The following is a 23797-nucleotide window of genomic DNA, read 5'->3' as shown; positions in this document are numbered from 1 at the left end:
TCACGGATTAAACTGTCTGCGAGAGCCACTGCCTGTAGGGCCCGATCCCAAAAAGGAGAATCTACTTAGTCATGCATATATTTCTCTCCAGGGGAACAGAGGCCTCCTGAGGGCAGGCAGTGTTTAATTTTGTCTGAGTCTGCCCAGTGCCTCCCATAGTTCCTAGCATTTAGTGAGTGCTTATGGAACTGAATTGAATCCTTGTTTGCAGGGGAAATAGCTTGCTACACAGCCCGAGCCCTGGATTTGAAGGCAGTTTAAGACAAAGATGAGGAAAGTTAAGAGACAGTTAAAAAGATACCATAAGCAAGGGAAACAGAAGTAGAATGCATTACAGTTAACTAGGAAAACAATCTGTGCCCTTGAGACAATTGGGGTTCAGATGATCTTAAGCAAGTCCCTCCCTTCTCTGAGCCTCAGTTTCTCTATTGGTACATTAAGGAGATCAGGTCAGTTGGGTCCTGTCCCAAGGCAGATTTCCAGGCCTTAGCTCCTTAGAAGGGCCCAGACTCTGGACGTCACTGACTGGCCTTCCAGGGCCTCTAGTCGTTTCTGCAGCAGGAGGAAGCTTTGGAGGAGGAGATGGGCCTCAGTTTGCTCCTCTGTGAAATGGGGAAATGGTATTGGATTCCATGATCTTTCCGGCTCTAAATCTATGATACTGGGATCCCTTCCAGTGGAGGAGAATGAGGATAATTCAATTCAAGTCAATGAACATTTTTTAAGCATTAGCTGTGTGCTGGATAACAGTGGACTCAATGCTGGGCTTGTGCTGAGAAAGCCTAAGGCTGAAGCTGAACATGGGCTCCAGCTCTTCTTGCCCGGTGCCCTGGAAGAAGGGACGGGAAAAGAAGGAAGAAAAACAAGAGAATTGTACCTGCTGTGAGCCCTTCTGGGAATGCCAAGATAAAAACAGCCCAGGACCCTTTTCCATTCCATCCAGAGAGGAGAAGGCCCCTGAAGTCTTGGCTATGTTGGAAAATTTTTACTTGACCCTTAAGCAACCTCAGGAGGACGGAGAGGAAACCAAGAGATGGATGACTTGTCCAAGAGTCATACAGTGTCCGAGGAAAGATTTTAATCTGTCCTCTGACTTCAACTCCCACTGGCCTATGGGAAGAAAGAAAAATCTTCTGCTATACACAGAACATCTGTGTGGGATGAGAGAGGAAAGAGGGGAATAGATAGGTGAAGAGAGATGCAGAGAGATAAAGACTGAGGGAGAGAATGGGAAAGAGAGAGAGAAAGGAGGGGGGGAAGAATGAGAGGAGAGACAAAGAGAAGGAAGAAAATGGAAGACAGAAGGGGAACAGAATGAGAGAAAAGAAAAAGGAGAGAAAGAAGAAAGTGATTGAGAGAAAGAAGGGAGAGAGAATAAGAGGGAAGGGAAAGAATGGAAAAAAGAATGAGAAAAAGAGAAAGAAAAAAGTGGTTGGGAGAAAGGGAGTGAGAATAAAGAGAGAAAAAATGAGAGAAGGGAGAAAGAATGAGAGAAAAAAAGAGAGGGGGGAAGAAAGAGATTGAGAGAGAGAAAAGGTGGGGAAGAAGAAAAGGCGTATGGATTGGACTAGAGAATCCCCCCGCCTCAGTCCATGCTGCCCTCCACGGCCTTGGCACATGGCCACATCCCTCCATCGCCAAAGGCTTCATCAGCAGATGGGATCTTGGGGCTAAGCAGCCAGAGCTGCCTCCAGCCCGATCTCCTTAGGAGATTGCTGCTCTGCAGCTGGCTAGGACAATGCCATCCATGTGACATTCTGTTGTCAGAGGCAAGGGCACGTTGGGTCAGAATCCCAAATGGGCCACTTGTGTATTAGGCCTCCCAGAATTATGCATGCGGTTTCCACTTGCCCAGGGATCTGCTTCCTGTCCTGGGCACTTGTGTAATCTTGTTCTGCTGGTACCAGGCAGCTGTTGCCTTCCTCCCTGGAGGTCACAGGACTGAAGCCCTCTGAGCCCCTGGGACGTTGGAGGACATCCAGTTCAATGCTCTCATTTTATGGAGGAGGAAACCAAATTCCAGCCGGGCCCTCTTGACCCAGAATATAGAGCCCTGGCTGCCCGGGCTTTGTAGTGGTATGATCACAAGCCTTTTGAAGAGGATTAATTAGATACAAGTGGTAAGAGTCCTAAATGCTAAGCATTTCTATTGTGAAGCTTTGCAAAGCCTTTTACAAATAATTTCGTCTTCACAATAGTCCTGGGAGGGAGCTGCCATCATTCCCGTTTTACAAATTTGGAAACTAAGGCAAACAGGTTAAGATACTTGCCCAGGATCAGCTAGTAGATGTCTGAGCCTACATTTGAACTTAAGTCCTTGTGGCTTCTGCTCTGCTGCTCAGTGCCCAGTGACCTCACCTCACTGCCTCCCCTGCCCCTTAGGCAGGTAGGGTTACTCCCAGATCCACACGTCAAACTGAAAACACCAGAAGTGACCATTTGCTTTCTAAATCGATTCCAAACTTTCCCAAAAGCCTTTTGGGCAAACATGGCGTCACATGCACCAAGGCCAGCCTGCACGGAGCTGTTGGGCGAAACTGAAGTTTCAACGGCATAGCAAGAGCCAGTGAGTGCATCAAAAGAAGGAATTCCAAGTGGAGAAAATCCCTTTTTCCTGTGCAAGTTAGCACCTTCTCTGCCTCGGAGCCCTAAAAAGACAAATAGCTGGCTGGGTCCCCTGGCCAGACCTCAGTGTAACGAGCTCCCAGCCCTCCTCGGCCCCCGAGCAGAGCTGAACAAAGAGTGACCAAAGCCGAGATAATCTCCCATGTTATGGTCCAAGGGCCTCTTAGGATGCTATTGGGGCAGAGAGAAAATCCCCTGAACTGTGGGCCCTACGGAGGGGTAGGCGGAAACACATCTAGAGAGTTCCTTCCTAAGAGCCATTTTGGTACATAATCGCAGCTGATATCACAGTAGATTGTATTAAAATAGCAACAAGATTCCTCTCTATTCTCTCCTGGTCAGATGTATAAAAAGAAGGTAGATGGACTCTGAGCCCCCTCCCAGCCTTGATATCCCTGTTGTAAACTCCCTCCCGGCTCTGACATCCCCTGTTCTAAAGCCTCTCCCATCTGTGACATCCCCTATTCTAAGGCCCCTCCCAGCCCTGACATTCCATGATCCGGAGTACTTCCCACTTTGACATTCTCTGTTTTCAGCCCTTCCCCAGCTCAGACATTCTAAGCTCTCAGGTTCCCCTCAGGTCAGATAATCTGTGATTCTACAAGACGCCTCTTCCGACTGTTGTGTTCAACTTTTAGAAGGGCCGGGGGCCCACCAGAGCATGTCTGGAAGAGGCTGGTCAGCAGGATGGAGGAGGCCAGAACCTCTCGGGGCTCTCGGAGGGAACCACCCATGTATCCACTGGAGCAGGGCTGCTTGCTGGGATATGAGGGTTGTCCTTGGATGTGTGAGGGGGGCTTGGGCTCATCACTTCTTTCCAGGAGGCCTAAGGGAGACCAGTGGGTAGAGTCCACATATAGTAGATTTGGACTCCGTAGAAAGAGTGATCTCCTTCACCACTGAGGAGGCTCCCTAATGAGGCAGTACATTCACCTGGGGAAGTCTCGAGAAGGTTTCCTGGGGATGGAGGGTGGGGGTGAGGCTGAGGTAATCCTGGAAGAAAGGGAATAAGGGTCAAAAAGAAGGTTCCTGAGGGAAGGAAGAGAAGGGGACATGTGCACTTTGTGCAGGGAATCAAAGTGACCAAGGATGCGATACCAGGGCAGGAGCTGGGGAACGGGAGGTGGGCTGGGCTGGCAGGCGTGTAGACAAAGCTGGGCAGCCTTTGTGGAGCCATATTGGAGAAGGCCTTGAGAACTGGGTTGAGTACCAGTTCACCCTTTATTAAAAGGACTAAGGCTTACGTAGAGGAAGGAGGGCATCCGCAGGGTATGTCTAGAAGGAGGAGGGCACCCTGGGAGTGGGGATGGCCTCTGCCTAGCATTGATTGTGCCACCCTTGTCTTGGCTTGGTCCCAGCCATTGTGAATGTCCTTGGTTCAGGAGAAGGGGAATCTGGGTTAGTTATAACAGCTGGATGAGAACTTCCCAAACATTCGTCCTCAGTTTAGGGAGCCCACGGTTTGGACCCAGGAATAGACTGCTTTGCCATCATCACCGCCATGTCAACATGACCTCCATGAGCAAGCCTTTACTAGTCCCTGTCTGCAGGTGGCCCTTGGGGAGCTGCCCATTGGGCAGCCCTGCTCTAAAGCCAACCAGATCAGCCTGGATGTATCCCTAGAACACAGGCAGCGAAAGCTCAGGATAGAGACAGAACAGACCGAATAGGTAAGCATGAGTCATTACATTCTTTCCAGGTCAGAGTCAGAGACAGAGACGTTCAAGGTAGGGAGAAGCATGGAGGGTCCTTTTACATGGGCAGAAACCGGGAAAGGTTATTAGCCCAACTGTTAGTCACAGCTTCCCTTGGGTGTTTTTTAAAACTTTCCACACAACACCTTTATGAGATAGGGTTCTGGTGACCCCCATTCTATAAATAAGGAAACCAAGCCTCAGAAATGTGAAATGGCTAACTTGCAAATGGAAGCGCTCTCTCTCTTTCTCTTTCTCTCTTTCTTTTTCTCTTTTTCACTCTCTTTCTCTCTCTCTTTTTCACTCTCTTTGTTTATCTCTCTCTCTTTTTCTCTTTCTCTCTTTTTCTTTCTCTCTGTTTCTCTCTGTTTCTCTCATACACACACACTGCTGTTACCATCTCCCTCCATGTACAGAGGTCTTAATGCCTGTCTGAGCAGAGTGTGGCCTGAATCCGGCCTCTGATTCACATCTCACCCGCACATTTTCTGACAAACATAACCCTTCAAACCACCTACCCCCTCCCAGGGCTGCTGCCTGGCCACAGGACGTTGGTCAGCAACAGCTGGAGGGCTGAGATGAAGACAAGGCCCCTGAGGGCCTTTTGGGGGAGGACCAAATTCTTCCCATAGCAAACATGATTTCTCTTTCTCTTAACTTTTGGGTGGAAGTGGGTGGAGATTCCACACTCCTTTTCTTCTCTGAAGAGTTATGGGAAGGATTTCCGAGGTTACCTAAGCTAACTAAAAAGCTCATCCAATCATAGCATTTTCCAGATACATGGGAGCCTGCCTTCATCTGTAGCCTTGTGGAAAGTGAGGTCCCCAGGGATGGGAAGTTGCCAAGGTCACTCAGCACACAGGTTGCCTGCAGGGCCTAGTACTTTGGTCTCCTGATCCACATGTTTCCCTTCCCCTGCCCCACCTCCTGGTCCCCACAGGCGGCCTAATATAAGAACCAGAGCTGGCTGGGCAAGCTTGAGTCGGCCTGTCAGGCAACTAGCTCAGCTGGGGAAAAACCGCCGTTTCTAGTCGGTGAGCCGAGGCCCCCAGACACGGTATGTAATAGCTTCAGAGCTGTGGATGCAGAGGAGACCTAGGAGGGAAGGTGTCTGATCCCCCCACACCCCTCAGTTTTAGAGGCTCAGAGGCTTGCAGACTTTGCTAGATCATTCAGGGAGAGTGAGTGTGAGGGTCTGCTCTGGGTAAGGTAATGTCATTAAATAATGACATTAAATTAAATAATCCTCTCTCCAACACTCCCCATACTCGATCCCAGCTTAGCAAACACTCGTGGTAATTTTGCATTTTTGGGGGTAGGGTGGAGGAAAGGTTCCACAGTTGTCTTCTTTAGCAGTAGAGGCTCCTTCCTGTTGCATTCTTTCCACGCTCCTCACACAGGAAGTCTGGGACCTTCGGCCCTCAGCCTTTTCCCCTTGTCGGCCCCACAAGAAAGTGGACAGAATGATATGATTTTTAAATAGAGTCATGGAATGTTAGAGCTGGAAAGAACTTTAGAGATGATCTTATTCATTCTCTAGATGAGAAAATGGCAGGTGAGATATGATAGTTACTTGTCCAAATCAAACCTGGCCCTCCGACTCCCCCGTGCCTGTAGTCCAGAATCCCTTGGGAATGGAGGATGCTTTGTGGAGGTAGTTGGCTTTAGGAGGTGACCTTTTCCTAGCCCTCTAACCCTAGGCCTCCCAGCCTGTGTGTGGAGTTTGAAGGACTTGGAAGGAAGGCAAGCAGGAAGGTACTTTGAAAACCAGTGGTTTTGTTCTTCTAAGCTGGGAGGCGGAGTTCTTGATGCTTTAGTTTCTCCTTCCTCTTTAGGAATGGGCAGGCAGGTTTGTTTGGCACTGTGGTCAAAGGAGACAGGCCCCTGGGCTGGGAGTCAGAAGACTGGCTAAGGCCTGTGTGCCTGGGCAAATCACTTCTTCTGCAAGTCTGTTTACTCCTCTATGAAGGGAGAATTAAACCAAAATGGGGACAAGAATCCCCCGATAACTGTCTGCAGTGGATATAAAGTGCTTTGTAACCACAGGATAGCTATGACATTTTCCTAAAAGGCTGTGAACAAACCTATCTCTTGAGTGGCCCCTCTAGGGGGGAAGGGAAGGGTGATGTGTAAAGTCCCTTTTCCTAGGAATTCACTTGCTTGTGGCTTTTATCCATAACCGAGAGGAGAGCTCACTTGTCTGTTGGAGAAACTGAGGCATAGGATGGGCCATTGACTGGGTTCCCTTTAAATAGTCTTTCAGTGACAGAGACAGAAGTGGACTCCTTGGGCCCTGGGGGCCTTGAACCAGCTTGTGGCAATGTCTCGGTGATGTTTCTCCTCCTCCTCCCTCCCTTTCAGTGCTCTCTTGGGGATTTTGCCAAAGCTTCTTGTGCCAACCTTCCTCTCAATAGCGTTTCTCTTTCCTTCCTTTTCAGTGCCCTTCTGGGGGACCTTGCTGAGCTTCTTGTGCCAACCTTCCTCTCAATGGTGTTTCTCTTTTCTCTCCCTCCTTTTCAGTGGCCTCTTGGGGACCTTGCTGAAGCTTTTGAGGACTCCAAGCCTCAAGTTGGTGCCAGAAGCCCTGGTGGGGAGGAAGAGGGACGTCTGGGCAGAACTCCACAACGCTTAGTGAGGTGGGATGGGGGACCAAGCTCGGCTGACCACAGACCCCGTTTTCTTCCAGAAGGAGGGAAAAGAAAACAAGACCGATCCCCCCACTCCTGGGAAGATGCAGTTCTTTGGCCGCCTGGTCAGCACAATCAGCAATGTCACCAACTTGTTTTCCAACCCATATCGGGTGAAAGAAGTGTCCATGGCTGACTACAAATCTTGCGTCCAGCTCAAGGAAGAAGGGCAGATGATTTTGTTCAAGAATAGCACTCATCGCACCTGGGACTGCCTGCTCGTGAACCCCAGGTCCACGCAGAATGGATTCCGGTGGGTGGTAGGCCCTAATGCTTCTTTCCCTTTGTTCATAATGTGGTGGCCACGGGGGTGGAGACCACCTCTCTGCTAGGAAACAGCTTGGAAAATCTGATAGGGTCTCAGGTTTAGAACGAGACAGGCTGTGAGGTCTGGCCTCCATCTTGTGCAGCTGAGCAAAGGGAGGCCCACGAGAAGGAATCACTTTCCCACAGTCTCACAGTGGTCTTTCCTCTGTCCCACGTCCCCGTTATTGGGCTCAAGAGAGGGTGGGAGCCTTAGAGGACAGAAGTACTTTGGGGATCCAGAGACACTGCTGCAGACCAAGCCCTCCTATCCCTTACGATGCTGGTTACTAAATCCTGCGTGGTTCAGAGCGTGACTCTTCTGTCCTTGAATTCTTGTAGGTGTGTGCGGGATAAGTCTCCTTTTCTTTCTGTGTCTTTTGATCTTCCCTGGTTATGTAATAGCTCTTTATCTTTTTTCTTTTAACTCATTCTTCCAACCTTCCTGGGACTTAGTGTTAGGGCCAGACATTACATACTTTTTAGTTGTTACCGCCTTACATCAGAGGTCCTGGCCCCTCTTGTCTGGAGTCAAGAGTCTTGGGCTAGGGACTGAGGACTTGATCAGGACATGTGCAGTATCACAAAGGCCATGGGCTGATTGCTGTCTTTCTGAAGTCTCCAGTTTGAGTCTGAGCTAGCCAGCCTCAGATTTGCTCCTGTGTGGCTCCAGGAAATGATTGCTAGCTCTAGGCCCTGTCAGCAAGCACATATACTTCTGTGGGGGCAGAGGGAGCTCCCTACTTATGTCTCATGCTCAGGAGCCGGGTCCCTGATCCCTTCTCTGAACGTGGGTTGTGAAACTATAATCTTGGCCTGTACGTGTTCTGATACTTGCCCATGGGTCAGATATGTGACTATCACCTAGTTCAGGTGCTTTGCTTGCTGTTCCGCCTACACTGTGTTCTATCTCTCACCTCTCACCATTGCATAAGCTGTTCCTTATGCTTGAAGTGCCCTCACTCCTCAGTATCACATTATAAAATCCCTGCATGCTCTCAGAGCGCAATTCAGGGCCTACTTCCTATACCAGGCCTTTTCTGACTCCCTTTTCTGACACAGCAGCTAGAGCACCAGGCCATGGACATGGATGTCAATCAGTCCTGCACGTTTGTTCTTTGTTATAGGCTGAATCTCTCTTGCCATCCCTGGGGTTATCTTTGCATAGATCTCTTTGCCTGATTGCCTGTTACTCTGGCTACAGCAAGACTGTCATTGGGTCTGGGAGCCCATAAGCAGCCCCACTGTTCTCCCTTCTCCTTACCTTATATTTACTGGGGGTACGTTTTATGATGCAGTGAAAGCTCCTCAGGGAGAAGAGAATGTCTTATTTTTGCCCACCATAGTATCCGGTGTGGAGTAAGCTCTTCATAAATGGTTGTGGATGGTTTCTGGACTGTTTGGACCCCATCATAATGTAGTCGATAGGACAAAGGACCGACTTTAGAGTCCGTGAGACCTGCCTTTGAATGACCACCTCTGATACGTGTGATTGTCACTTGACTTCTCGGTGTCATGACGACTTTCTGAGTTGTAGACAGGTTGCCCACCTGTATCGCTGCAGGGTATTTCTCCACATACATGAAATCCCAGACTAGTGGGGAAGCAGCAGTTGATTTTGCGGATTGTTTTCACCTTATACTTCAGACTGAAAAAAAAAAATCTGCAGGGCCCTGTAACTAGCTGTGAGGTGGAACTGCAGAGAGGAACACAAGCCTGCCGTCCCACCCTCGTCTCTCCCTCAAGTCTCCTGAGGGCAACCCAGCATGTGGCACAGAAAACTTAGCAGAAGGTCTTTTGAGGAGGGAGAAATAGATGTTTATAGGTACCCCAATAATCAATACTGTAAAACAGGAAATGAATTTTAAGGTTTTAATTTCCCTGGCAGCTGTGACAAAAAGCAAACCTCTCAGGTCATGGATTTCATATTGTTTTGTCCAGTAACATAAGAAATGGGACTGTTTCCATTTCTTCAGGCTTTTCGGCCTACAAAGGCCCTTCTCACTGTATCCCGGGGGAAAGGAAATGCAGGTGTCCCTGATTTAATATTGGGAAACTGAGGCTTAGATTGGCTGGAGCAGTTCTCCATGCCTGGCAAGTTTAGGAGTCAGACTCTGAGGCCAAGCCCCTCCTGATTCCTGGTTCAGGGCTCTTTCCATGACACCATGCTGCCTTTCTAGCCCTGTGACACTGCTCATTCATGAATAGTTAACAGTAATAATGGCTCATAAATCTCTGTGCTGTACTTCTCACAATAACCTCAAGAGGTTGGTGCTTTTATTTTTCTGTTAAGGAAACTGAGGCTGAGGGAGTAATAGAAAGACTGCTGGACTTAGATAATGGAGATGTCTGGCTTCCAGCTTTTATTCTGACACTGACTTCTGGGGATACTCCCATGCTGCCTTGCTGCACAATCCTAGGTGGCCCCCTCAAGTCTCTTCTTGAGCCCTTCATTCCTTTGCTAATGAAAAGGAAGTCATCAGTGGGGTTGAATGATTCCTTTAATGATTTTAAGATTCCTTTAAAGATTTTAAATCTTGAATGATTCCTTCTTTTAAAAATTTTAGAATTTTATTTCATTTTTACGTTGCCTCAATTTCTCCCAGCATTTCTCTCCCTCTTTCTCTTACAGAGAGTAACCCATAGAACAAATTATATTTTCTTAAAAAGAAAACTAAAGAAGTATAAAAGGAAAACAATCAGCAAAACTAATCACTGCTTCCCTAGAAGTCTGAAAATCTTTTGTCACATTTCATGCCTCTGGTTGCTCTCTCATTTTCTATGATTTGAGTCATTGTGCGTGGTATTTTCTCGGCTCTGCTGATTTCACTCTGTATCCATTCATGTGAATCTTCTAGTGCTTCTCTGTAGTCATCATCTTCCATTATATTCACAAACGGCAACATGCTGAGCCATTCCTTAATCAGCACCTCTGCTACCACAAAAAAGGCTGCTATCAATATTTTCTTGTATGTAGGGGCTTCCGATCCCGTCTTTATCATGGTATCATAAATCCACAGACTCTTCAAATTGGAAGGGACCTCTGAGAGTGTAGGACTCCCCACCTGAAAGAGCTTTTAAAAAAAAAAATGGACTGTGTCTATTATTATCTCATTAAAAATAAAAGTATCTTAGTGTTATTATGAAAAGAGTTTTGACTCTGAAGACCCCCTCCCCGCAGTAGCTTCCCCTGCCTGCCCTTTTGCTTGCTGAGGGGGACATGGGTCTGGGATGGGTGAAGGACTGCAGAATACAGATCCCAATGGGCACTCCTCCAGATGAGGAGTCAGAGGAGCCATTTTTGGCCCTCTTTTGGCCACTGTGCCCATGGCCCCATCATGGAGCCCCTCCGAGGCTCAGCTCTTTCCTCTGATAAGTCTGGTCTTTTCCCAGCATGCCCTCAAACATGTAGGGGCTGTTCCCTGCAAAGTGGTCTTTGTGGGAGGCCGTGTATATATTCACTAACTGGGCTAGGCCATGGCTTCAAGGGTCTTGGGATCCTGGGCATTCCTACAGAACCTATGGAACAAATTACGGAATTTCCATGGAAGGGATGAGGGCTGGGAGGGTCGGACCTGAGATTCCAGGGGTACGACTCCCTCTGGCAGGAATGCACAGGGTCCCTGAGAGTGAGCGACCTGCCAGTGTATGTCTGAGGAGGCTTCCTGGCTCAAGGAGCCTGACTCTGTGATACGTGACTTCTTTGCCTCTCTGCAGTGATGTCCCAGAACTTAGTTGGCCCCAAGTCTGTTGAATTTGGTGAAAGGGTGTAAGGAAACATCCTCAGGTGGGAAGAGATTCACAATCACAGCTGGTCCCCTCTGGGGATCACCAGGGGAATGGGCAAGTGAGAGGGTGTGGGAAAGTGTGTCAGAGAGAGAACATGCTGTCACTAAGCTTTCTTGTTTGCCTTGTGATCCACCTTTGAAGGGCCTTCTCAGAGAGGACCTTGGAAAATACGGGGAGCCAAGATTGGTCTCCTGCAGGCTTGGGGGCCTGCCAGCATTGGCTGGCCATATCCTGAGGTCCTTCCCAGCTCCAATCTCTCTGGTTTTGCTTTGAAGGAGATATCAGCCACAACAGGGCTGGACACGTTTGTTAATTCAGTCTCATTTTCACTTTAGAGTCACGTCTCAGATCTCTTCTGATTTACTGTGAGGCAGGGAGACTTCTTCATCCTCACTCAGTTTAAGTTTTTCTCAGTAGATTTCCTAATCTAATGGAGGGTACGATACGTCAACGGCCGTGTACAACAGCAGTTGGGGATGGGATGAATTGGAGAGAATCAGCAGAGGGAGAGCCTGAGAATTTAGGGGGATAGATGAGGATTCCTGTAAAAGGGGTGCTTTTAGCTGGGCTTTGAAAGAAGCCTGGGAAGAGGAAGAGAAGGAGGAGGACAAGGAGGAGGAGGAGCAGTCTAGGCCTGGGGGATGGTGTTGAGAAATGGAGGGTTGTGTGGGGAGGAACAATAAGTCCAGTGTCACTGGGTTGTAGGGTATGTGGAGGTGAATAAGTATAAGGAGATGGGAAAGGGAGGAGGGGACAAGTCTCTGAAGGCTCTGAAAGCCAAACAGAGCATCTGTGGCAATCAGAAGCCACTGGAGTTTAGTGAGAGGGGCTGACGTGGCCAAGGGAAATCACTTTAGTGGCTGAGTGGGAGACTGACCCTCATGAAGTCACTCATGGTATACTTGAATGATTTGTAGATTTAAAGAGCAAAAGCAGAATGAGGAAAAATCACCGGGCTGACAGACCGAGGCTCCAGAAAGGTTCTAGCAGGCTGGAACATTGGTCTGAATTAAATTGGGGTAAATGTAAAGTCTGGGTGTGGATTTTAAGTCAGTCACCAGAATGGGTTGGGAGAGATGTGGCAACCAGCAGTTTTTGCCTCAAATTCTGGGGGGGAGAGGTCAAGTGGACAGCAACAAGAGACTTGGGCCACAGTCTCCTCAGTGGTCGCTCAACCTCTAGGCTTTTGCCTCTGCCCACATCCAGGTCTGAGTGGATCCCACGCTTTCTTTACAAAGAAGCCCCATAATGCTCTGGCTGTCTCAGGAGAAATCCCAGCCAACCTGGCGCTGGCCACTTCCTCCAAGCAGAGGATCTATTGTCCCCCCTCATGCACTCTGTAGGCCAACCAAACTGAATTACATACTGTTCTATTCCTGCAAAATCTTTCTCCTGCCCCCAGACCTGGAAGGCGATCCCTCCTCTCCTCCCTTAAGAGCTTGCTCCTCTTAGGTGCTTTTCCAGTCACTGAATATCAATTTTACATATCCAATATTTGCCTGTCTGTGAGCTCATGGTAGAATAGCAGCCTCCTAGGGGCAGAGCCTCCCGTACTTTTGTATTGTTTCCCCAGCACCTAGACCGTTGTGTCAGGGGAATATTAAAAAAGCTAATGTGGCTCTCACAAGAAGTTTCTGTCACATAGTAGGTGCTTATCAATGAATACTTGTTTATTGGTTGATTGATTGTGATGTGGCAGGCCAAAAGCCCATGGGATTTAGACTGCTGAGCAGCCGAGAGCAGAAGGTGACAGGCCCTTTGGCCCCTAGCTTGATCAGGTCACTGGCAGACACCATGTTTGAGGAAGAATATTGCCAGATGGGACCATATCCATATCCAAAGGAGGATGAACCGGATGTTCAGGCAATGTGAAGACGTTCCGTGTGTGGCTCAGGTGAAAGTGCTGGCAATGTTTGGTCTTAGGAAAAGAAGCTGGGAGGACGGAAGTGGAGATTGCAGATTTTCAGAGGGCCATTCGATTGTGAAAGGATCAGCTCAGTTTTTCTCGATTGCAGAAAACAGTAGGGATTGAACCTGGCAATAAAGGCCTCTTTCTCCTCCTTGTAAAGAAAAGTTTCCTAATGATTAGAATGACTCAAAATGATCTCTTCTAACGACTTGCTGTTACAATGGCTCTTCTAGGTCCTTATCTTTCTTGATCTTTGTCTATCCCCTTCTGGGTAATATTCTACTTCCTGGGTTTTTATGACCTTCTCTTATTTCTCTTCCTCCCTGTCAGTTCCTCTCTTTCCAAATCTCCTCTGCCCATTATTTTCCTTACCCAGTCTCCATTGGTTAGTGTCTCTTAGGGCTCTGTCCAAGGTCCTCTCCTTTTTCCTCTCTTTCTGGTATCCTGGTGATTCAATGAACTCCTCTGGGTTTATCTGTGCCCCTGGCTCCTAGATCTAGTTATTTCCCCTTCCAAGCTATTGGCTTGCCTCTTCTGAAATCTTCTGGAGCCCCAGTCTCCTGTCTCCAGTTGCCTGCTTCTTATCTCCATGTAAATGTTTCAGACTTCATCAAGTGGAACGCAGCCCTCCTTCCAAGTCGCTGTTGGGTCCAATACACTGGCATTTTGGGGCTGAAGCCCCACGCTTTACTTCCACTCAAGACCTACATCCACTTGGTTGCCCATCATTCTCAAACTTTTCTGTATTCTTGTCCCCACCCTCCCCTCTCCTCTCCAGCATCCGTAATCCAAGACTCTTAATTGGCCATCCCAAATAATTGTCTCTCTTCCTCATACTGGCAGAAATTGATATACCTTTTAACATTTTTTTTGTTTATTTATTTACAGAGTTTATGATCTCTTCTTCCCACTCTACCTCACCCCCAATCAAACAATTTTAAAATGTCAACTCAGGTCTGATAAGGTCACTCCTGATAAGGTCACTGCCCCAGAAGCGTCATGGACTCTCTGTTGCCTTTAGAAGCAAACACCAACTCATTTGTTTGGTATTTAAAGGGCTTCACGATCTGGCTGCCCAGGCCGACCACACCCATCACCACTTGACAGAAGCTACTTTCCATGCTGGCTGGCAGAAGTTCATCAGGACTTTATAGGGATGACCAACTACTGATGCAGGCAGGCCAGATCCATACAGTGCAGGCTCAGTGTGCGGTGTTCTGTTCATGTAGAGGTTCATGAGGTTCGGGACTGAGGAGTGATGTGAATGATCTTGGGGCTCCTAGGAGCTGCCACTGTTCTCCTGTTTTAAATGGGAATTATGGGAAGTGTGCCTTCGGAGAAGGAGAAAAGCCTTCCCTATTATAGCTTTGACATTTTCTCTTATCTTAGCTTGAGAGGTGGAGAGGATGGGAATAACACTGGTGTGAGTAAAGGTAGACTTAGGATATGACAGCAGATGGCCAGAAAACCTTGGTTCTTGAAGCCGGAGCCATGGGCTGGGCTGGGCTGTTTGCATTATGAGAACACCAATATTTGTGTTCGTGACATGAAATAATAATTTGCTTCTTTTTTATTGAAGCTTTTTATTTTCAAAACATATGCAAGAATAATTTTTCGCCATTGACCCTTGCAAAATCCGGTGTTCCAATTTCCTCTCTGCCTCTCACTCCCTCCCCTAGATGGCAAGTGATCCAATGTTGGTTTTTTTTTGTTTTTTTTTTTTTCTGAGACTGGGGTTAAGTGACTTGCCCAGGGTCACATAGCTAGGAAGTGTTAAGTGTCTGAGACCAGATTTGAACTTGGGTCCTCCTGAATTCAAGGCTGGTGCTTTATCCACTGCGCCACCTAGCTGCCCCCTCCAATTTATCTTAAACATGGTAAAAAATATATGTTAAATACAATATAGGCATACATATTTATACAGAGTACAAGAAAAATCAGATCAAAAAAGAAAAAATGAGAAAGAAAATAAAATTCAAGCAAACAGCAACAAAAGAAGTGAAAATATAAGTTGTGATCCACATTCAGTTCCCACAGTAATTTACTTCTGATATTAGATAAGACTAGATAGCATGTCACTGACATCTCATCAAAATATGGTTCAAAGTCACAGATGTTTCTAGCATTTCTGTAGGGTGTGGGACACTGTGCAAGGCAGAGTTTAGTGAAGAGAGGGTCCCATCCTCAAAGGTCTTCCAGCCTGAGAGGAGACAACACCTCCCAAGAGCTATGCGATGTACTGTTTGTTGTCAGTATGTTAAAAAGTCAATCGACAAACATTTAATTAAGTGCCTACCCTGTGCCAAAGATGGCATCACAGTGGATAGAGTGCCAGGCTTGGAGTTAGGAGGACTCATCTTCCAACTTCAAATCCAACTTCAGACACTTCTCAGCTGTGTGACTGAGCAAATCATTTCACTCTCTTTGCCTCAGTTTCCTCATCTGTAAAATGAGCTGGAGAAAAAACTGGGCAAGCCACTCCAGTATCTCTGCCAAGAAAACTCCAAATGTGGCCACGAAAAGTTGGACACAACTGAAAATGACACTTTTCCAGGCCTTATAGACACAGTGACAAAGTAGAAAGAAGGCCTGCCCTCAAGGAGTCTGCCTTCTTCTGTTGGGGGGGATGACATTTACACATGTGATCAGTCATGTGCACAATTCATCCGAGTTACCCAGAAAAACACTTTAGTCGTATTGGAAGCAGCAGCAGCATTTCTTTCAGGAATGGGAGCTGATCAGGGCCAAGGACTGGACCCAGTGGCCCATGGGCCCTTTTGCTGTTGTTCAATGGGCAGAATCATTGACTGATGGATTAGGAGCACTCCAGAAGCGCCGCCTCCATTCCTTACCTCGCCACACACACTTCCCCTTCCCACGTTTCCTTCCCAGTTGTTGGGGCTCCCTGCTGCCAGTGGACTTGAAGCATTTTAATGAAGAAGCGTCCCTGCAGATCTCTGGGAAAGGGCAGAATCTTCCCCAGTAATCCTAACTCTTAACTCTAGCAGCTTTGGGGTACACCTTCAGTGCTTCTTGGATTGTTATTAATTCTGATCACCTGTGTCCCTGTTTCATCCCCATTCTTGACCGTCTTACTGGAAAGAGGCAGAACGTGGAGCTAGGAGAGCTGACTTCATGTCCCACTTCTGACACGTAGTAATAACAGCAGGATTCTGGGACATTCACTTGCCCACTCTGTGAGTCATTGTCCAATAACCTGGAAACCACTTAGTATGATGTCTACATTGATTTAGTAGGAGTTGAAATATGACTGATTCTCAGGGGAAAATATATCAAAACTGTTATTAAAGAGATGGCTTGTGAAGGAAGTGGTAGTCACTCCCAGAGAGCCAGCATGACTTGGTCAGGAATTGGTCATAGCAGACCAGCCTCATTTCCTTTTCTGATGATGATTCTGACAATGGTTGCTATATCTGTATGTGCCCCATTTCTACTGGAGGTCCCAGAAAGGCCCCTAGTACCCCTGAGCTGGACAGTGCAGTGGCTAGAGCCACAGCCTGAACTCAGGAAAATGAGTTAAAATCTGGCCTTGGGCACTTACTAGCTGTGTGACCCTGTGCAAGTTGTTATTTTTGCCTGCCTTAGTTTTCTCATTAATAAAATGGGAGTAAAAACATCTATCTCACAGAATTGTTCTAAGGATATGATATTAGCTATTATGTCAAAAAATTAATGTTATTATTATGCTAAAAATCAATAAAATAATTTTAGATTAGAGTTAGTTTTGACAAGGCTTTGAATGACAATCTGAAGAATTTGTATTTTCTCCTAGAGGCAATAGGGAGCCATTGAATGTTTCCCAGTAAGTCAGATAGCCTCGTCACTAGGCCTGTGCTAGGCGAACATTGTTTTGGCTGTTATCTGGAGAATAGATTAGAAAGAATAGAGGCAGGTGGCAGGGAGACCTTGCTTGGTTTCTCCTTCTGTCCAGGGGACCTGTATGTGTCCCCCTCCCCCCCACAACAAAACTTCTAATAGCAGCTAACATTCATACACAACAACCTGGAAAATAGGTGCTATTCTCATTTTACCAATGAGGAAACTGAGGCAGACTTTCTCAGAGTTAAGACTTGCAGGATTTGAAGTTAGATCTTCCTAGTTTTTAAGTCTAGAACTCTCTTCAGTATGTCCCCAGCATCTCAATACTATTATACTTTCTTCTACTAGGCAAATTTGGGGTACAAATTCTTATGAGCCTTGGCTGGAAGAGATCAATTGTTTGACATTGATAAAGGTGAATAAGACCCCAAGTCCTTGGTAGATTTTTGGGGCTGGTGGGAGGGACAGTAATGTACTAGCAGGATTTGTTCGAAAGGAGGCCTTGTTATCCTTAAGTGGAGCTTTATTGCAAGGGACCTTTACTGTATTCTTTGTCAAATTCCTTGCATTGACAGGAATCATATCCTAACCCCACAGTTACTGTATCCAATCAGAAGGCCACGTTAGGATGTCAATCCCCCCGATATATTTTTCTCCTATAAAAGACCTAACACACCCCACTTCTTCACTAATTCCTTTTAGGGTTAACCTGTACATTAAGAGTTACAATGGCTAATTCCTTTTAGCAACTACCCTTACGGCATCTCTAGCTCATTAGGAGTTTAGCCTACCTTATGGTGTCTTGTCCCTTATTATGGGATTTTTCCCCTTGTTAATTGCTAAGCTCCCTTTTGGAAATCAGTCTGTTGCCAGCAGCTGGAATAAAATCTTGGCCTTTTGATTTGGAGATGATCTAAGTCTACGAAATCTTTTGAGACACCAGCCTGAGACCCCAGTATATTCAGGGTTCACCATGTACCCCAACATTTGATGGCCCATGTAAGGAGAAGTCCTGAAACCCCAGTATAATTTCTGGAGTTTAGTTCTTCTGCACCCTTGTACCCAATCAACATCATTCCAGGGGAGCCCTGAATGTAGTTGTGTCTCTGTATATAGTGTAAGAAAAAAGTAAGACTGTTAGTCTGGGCATCTTAACTGTTCTGGAGGTGTCTGTCTTTGGCCTCCGGGGAAAAGGGTCAGCCACAAATATTATATACCAGACACTGTGCTAAGAGGGAGGGGTAGTACAAACAAGAAAAAGTCTGCCTTCAGGGAGCTTACAGTCTGAAGGAAGGATATCACACAAGAGGAAGCTCAGAAGAGGCAGAAGGCACTCAGCTCAGGGAGGCCCGTCCAGCTGGTGAGAGGGCACTTGGATGGACATCAGGGCTCATCAACCTGGCAGGAGAACTTGGGAAGGGCAAACTCACATGTGGGATAAGATGGGGAAGATGCAACTGTTCATTTTATATTAATGAATTATGATTTTAAAGGGAGAGAAAGGACACAGCATCCTTCCCGGCCTCCACACTTCATCATGGACCTTCACCAAGGGCTTCTTTCTGACTGTTCCACTTCAGTCATACCAGAATGTTTACTGTACAGATGTGTTTACTCTGTTCCATGAGGTGTTCATCAAGTATATGAGGCTTTCCTGAGCCGCCTCCTGGTTGTGAGTTCCACTGTTTGTGGGCCTCCCTTGAAGAGACCAAGCAGATCATCCTTGGCATTTGGTGGGAGGAATAGGGTGGGCAGCGGAACTTAAGCTTGAACGATCACCCCTGAGACATAAAGGGCAGGGCTTCTCAAACTATGGCCCGCGGGCCAGATGTGGCCCACTGAGGACGTTTATGTGGCCCGCTGGGTTATGGCAAATAGGCTGAGGGGTGGAGACAGAGTGTGAGTTTTTGTTTTTACTATAGTCCGGTCCTCCAACAGTCTGAGGGATAGTGAACTGGCCCCTGTTTAAAAAATTTGAGGACCACTGTTCTGGAGAAATGGGCCTCTGATGATTTTAAGTGGAATTGTTGGTTGTTGTAGCAATAGAGTTTATATAAATTTAATTAGGAATTGTACCTTCTCTTATCAACAGTAGAGTCACTTTTATTGCTCTTTATGGTTCATGAGGATCTCATTATATACCCACTCCTATTCTGAATCCCTGGATTGATAGCTAGATCTAGAATCCCAGCTCATCAAGTCTCAGTCATATTCATAAAGTCAAACATGTCTCCTTATATCAGGATTGCAGTATTCTCTCTATTTATTGGCCACACTTAGCATATTTGTATGGACATCTCTGCAACCAGGAGTTTTGTTTGTGGCTTTCATCTTGGATTTTTCTGCTTTGAATCGTTAGTTCCTTTCTTCGGAAGTTCTCGAACTTCCGATCTTTGAACAGTTTTCTTCTTCTCCCTCCTTTTTTAACCAAAGGTGGTTTTTTTTAGTTAGTTTGTTTGTTTTTTGTTTTTGAGGCTGGGGTTAAGTGACTTGCCCAGGGTCACACAGCTAGGACGTGTTAAGTGTCTGAGACCAGATTTGAACTTGGGTCTTCCTGAATTCAGGGCTGGTGCTCTATCCATTGAGCCACAAAGGTGGTTTTTAATAGATTCATAAGATTTCAGGCCTATGCATCAATCCTAGTCCTTCTTGAGGGCTCTTTGTCCCTTGCTATCAATTCTCTTCTTTTTATAAATCTATATTTTAAATATACTTTTATCTAAATTGTATATTTAGCGATATACAATAAATTTGGAAAATAAACCATTAGGAAAAGAGCATACCGGCATCAGTGTGACTTGGAGTAAACCATTAAAGAGACCTATGTCAGCATCCAAAATATAAAAAAAAAAGAACCAGAAAGCTGTTGTGTGCCCCCACTTTAAGAAAGTCGCAGTTTATAACTACAACTCCAGTTTCTGAAAAATAGCTCTAAAATACCGTCTGCATTAAATAACTAACTTTTTTTTTTCCTAACAGGCAGTTGGGGAAAAAGTTTGAGAGTATCTAGAATCATCAATTCTCTGTTCAGAGTCCTCTAGCAGGCTTTATCTTCTCCACATTTGTTACCTTTCCTTTCTTCCCTCTTTTTTTGGAAATGGCCACAGAGATATCTCATATGCCACCATATGTCTGTGGTGTTTCCACCCAAGTGGACAGTGGGTGTCATGTTTGATGGTTCTTGAGAAGCTTTCCGGAAGGAGAGCAGACATCTTTATTTCCATAGGAAGAGCAACTCAGCCTGGGATGTCATTAATATCGGGAACTCCCAAAGAGGAACATCCTTTTATAATACAGACTAGAACCTTCTCTGCAGTTCATACTCTTGTGTCTTCTGGGGCAACTAGGTCAGGTCACAGAGCCAGCATCAGTCAGAGGCGGGATTTGAACTCAGGTCTTTATCTCTTAAAACCAAATTGTCTCTTATATACGTTTGGCAAAAAATAGCAGATAGAAACATGGACACAGAGCGAAGCCCCGCCATGTCAGGAGAGCTTCTCTCCTCTTTTTATCTTGCCCTGATGTCCACTTGCTTCCTGCTCCTTTCCTGGAGGATTGGCTCTCATCAAGACCAAGCTTTAGGGGGTCCCTGCATTGAGAGGGGAGAAAGAGGAAGAGGAACTAGCAGAGGAGATGAAAAGGATCTCTCAGATGGGCAGGAGGAGAACTGGGCGAGGAGCAGAGTGAGGAAGCAGGGAGGGGTGGCTCCCTGGGGAGCTGGGGCTGGGTGGGGGGAGAGATGTGGATTCTTTTGCCTCTCATGGGACCCGACTCAGCAGAGCCCAGGGTCCCGATGGGGGTGAGGTGGAAGGGGGAGCTCCTTTATCATTCTTTCCCTGTCCCGGTCCTCTAGGCTCTTCCAGCTGGAGACGGAGGCTGATGCCATGGTGACCTTTCATCAATTTTCATCAGTGTTGCCCCCCTTTTACGAGAGCTCGACCCGGGTGTTGCAAGTTGACGTCCTGCAGCAGCTGACCGACTGCATCCGAAGTCACCCCAGCTGGTCCATGGCCCATTTGGCCGTGGAGCTGGGGATCCGAGAATGCTTTCACCATTCCCGAGTCATCAGGTGAGAAGAAGGGAAAGGGTCCCCTAGAGAGGAAGGGCCTCAGTGTTAGAAACATCTAGAAACTTCCCACTCCACTTCCTCCAGTGGGAGGGTCATCACAGGCTTGTCTACAGTTGCAAAAGAAAGGAAGGCAGGTGATAAAAGGCCCAAATGAACATTCCCAAAGGAGTCCCCATCTCTTACCTAACCAAGATGGTGGGTCAGAGTCCCCATCTCTTGCCTAACCAAGATGGCGGGTCAGCTTAGCCAGATCTGGCTTGTCCCTCCTATGTAAGGGCCTGAATCAGGAACCAGGACCCCAAACAAAGAACACTGAATGTTTAGTTTTGAAAAGAGAAGCCTCAGATTGGGGGAGGGCAATGGAGAGCCCCTAGTGGGCAGGAAGGAACAGATAACCATGGTGATCATTGCCAAGCACTGGGAGGGCTTTCCTGAGGAGAAGGGCTAGCAATTGTCCTGCTTGACCCCAAAGGGGAGAGCCAGGAATGATAGGGGGGAGTGCAGAGACGATGATTTCATTTCATCCTAAGGAAACTTTTCCTTTCACTTAGAGGAGTCCTAAAGTAGCCTGGGGGTCTTGGTAGGAAGGAAAAGAGGGAAGAAGGAAGGAAGGAAGAAAACAAAAGAGGAGGGAAGGCATGAAAGGAGGGAAAGAGAAAGGGAAAGAAGGAAGGAGAGATGGAGAAAGAGAGGGAGAGAGGAAGGGACTTTATCACCATCCTCCTTTTGTCCCATGGAATTTAAGGCTCACAAAATATCCCCCCCAATAGCAGCCCCTTCCTGGAGGTCTCTAACCAGACACCAGAGGAGCAGGGAGGGGAAAGGGAGGGCGCTCTTATAGAGAGGATTTGGGGACATCAGGGCAGGGAAGGGCAAGAGAGACCCGAATGCCTCCTAGGGTTCTGTCCAGCTCAGCATCAGTGCTTCTCTTAACTGAGAAGGAGAAGTTGATTTTATTTTTAAAGCAAATTTAAGTTTAAAACAACTGTTAAATATTTGGAATTGAAGCTTTGTGTTGTTACAAGACAGTTGACCCAGAGCATTAAAACAGTCTCCCTGGAGCAGCTAGGTGGTGCAGTGGACAGAGCACCAGCCCTGAAGTCAGGAGGACCTGAGTTCAAATTTGGCCTCAGACACTTAACACTTCCTGGCTGTGTGAACCTAGGCAAGTCACTTAACCCCAAGTGTCTCAGCAAAAATAAATAAATGAATATTTTTTTTAATTAAAAAAAATCAAAACAGCCTCCCAATAGACCCCAAGGCTAGCAGACACTTCATTAGTCTGGAAGTTATCTTGTCTCTGCCCATCCCTTCCACCATACCCACTCATGCTCTTTCCTTGGGCTCTTCTGCAGTTGCGCTAACAGTGTAGAGAATGAGGAGGGGTGTACCCCCTTGCACCTGGCGTGCCGAAAGGGTGACGGGGAGAGCCTGGTGGAGTTGGTCCAGTATTGTCACGCCCGTATGGATGTCACCGACAACAACGGGGAGACCGCCTTCCATTATGCCGTGCAGGGGGACAATCCTCAGGTGCTGCAGGTAAGAGGGCCAGAGGCCTAGGGCCGGCTCCCAGGGCATGGCCAGGCACGATGGAGGCTTCTCAGGGCCTCAGCCCTGGGCTCACCTCCTTCTTCCTCTCCTTTTGCCACTGCGGGGTCTCAGGCCTTGGCATTCCCAGCTCTGTGCCTCATTCTGGGGTGCCCAAATCAGTCTGTGGTCCCCAGCCACCTTGCTGGCTCCTGCTAATGGTGCTCCAACCCTACCAGTCCCAAGAAGAAATGTGACGGTCCTGCTGCCATTCTGATCTCAAGCAGTTCAGGATGTCGGCCCCTGGTTATCTCTTGTCAGTGTTTGGGCCAGCAAAGCCTCTCTTTGGAATTGTATGCCCTTGGGAGGCAAAGGTGGCCTGGGGACAAAGTTATGGCCTCGTAGATTTAGGGCAGTTATTTGTAAGCTGGCCTTGAACCTCAAGCTACAGCTAAAAGGGAGGTTCCAAATCAGGTGCCAGGCAATGAGGGAATCAGTCCCTAAAAAAAGGTAAAAAACAGAGCTACTGGCCTGTAGGGGTGGAGGGGACGTCCTCCCAGGGTGCCGTCCGTATCCCTCAGATCACGGGCTGTCATGGGCATATAAGAAAAATCAGGCTCATAGACTCCTGGCCCTGGAAGAATATTCAAGATGTCATCTTATCCATCCCTCTGCTTCCAGGTCACAGTGAAGCCAGTTAGCCCCTGAGAGATGAGTGGCTAAAGATAGATGGAGAGGGAGAGGGAAAAAGATTGGAAGGAGAGAGAGGGGAGGTGAAGGAAAGGGAAAGAAAGCAAGAAGAGAAACAGAGATAAGGGAGAGAGAAAGAGATTGATAAAGACAGAGGGAAAAGATAAGAGAGAGAGAAAGAGATTAAGGAAGAGGGAAAAGAGATACAGAGATGAGAGAGAGAGACAAAGGAGAAGTTAGTAATTACTTACTATGTGCTAGGCACTCTGCTAAATGCCAGAGGTACAAAACCAAGGCAGCAAAGATAGTCTCTACTCAGAATTGACGTGTCATCGAGGAAGATAAGACATGAGGCAGCGGGAGGAGGTAAAGCAGGCCAGAGAAAGAGTTGGGCCGTACTGGAGTGAGCAGTGAGTGAGCTTCTCGGGGAATGTTAAGCCCAACCAGGGACCAACCAGGTCAAGAGAGGGAGCCTCCAGGCAAGGGTCCTGTGGACATGAGCAAGGCAGCCACAGGCCAGGGAGAGGTGAGCTAGAAGTGCTGAAGTCTTGGGCCAGGGACACAATGTTCCAGTGATCTTCGGTCTTCTGTGGCCCCCTTCTGCTTCTCCAGTGACATTAATAGAGAAAAAAGGGAAGCGGGGGATACCTAGAGATTTTAGGCC

At 47.2% G+C, this 23797-nt stretch overlaps 1 protein-coding gene across 19 annotated transcripts in view; it reads left to right on the top strand.

Moving 5' to 3' along the window:
• PLA2G6 (phospholipase A2 group VI) overlaps nucleotides 1–23797 on the top strand; it is a 50206-nt gene that overhangs the window by 6933 nt on the left and 19476 nt on the right. For 3 of the 19 annotated variants that reach the window (XM_074271719.1, XM_074271707.1, XM_074271700.1), the window contains exons 1-5: nucleotides 3110–3205; nucleotides 4071–4295; nucleotides 6840–7259; nucleotides 20701–20916; nucleotides 22272–22455. In XM_074271719.1, coding sequence (XP_074127820.1) covers nucleotides 6961–7259; nucleotides 20701–20916; nucleotides 22272–22455 — 699 coding nt within the window. In that variant the 5' untranslated portion in view covers nucleotides 3110–3205; nucleotides 4071–4295; nucleotides 6840–6960. Of the gene's footprint in view, nucleotides 1–3109; nucleotides 3206–3236; nucleotides 3360–4070; nucleotides 4296–5280; nucleotides 5377–6839; nucleotides 7260–20700; nucleotides 20917–22271; nucleotides 22456–23797 lie in introns of those variants that run through there. The other 16 variants (XM_074271718.1, XM_074271709.1, XM_074271720.1 and 13 more) reach the window with 14 other exon arrangements.

This window comes from Sminthopsis crassicaudata, chromosome 5 (assembly GCF_048593235.1).
Source record: "Sminthopsis crassicaudata isolate SCR6 chromosome 5, ASM4859323v1, whole genome shotgun sequence".
In the NCBI taxonomy this organism is placed as follows: domain Eukaryota; kingdom Metazoa; phylum Chordata; class Mammalia; order Dasyuromorphia; family Dasyuridae; genus Sminthopsis; species Sminthopsis crassicaudata.
The sequence above is the reverse complement of the archived record's forward strand: the minus strand, read 5'-3'. Positions and strand labels throughout refer to the sequence as shown.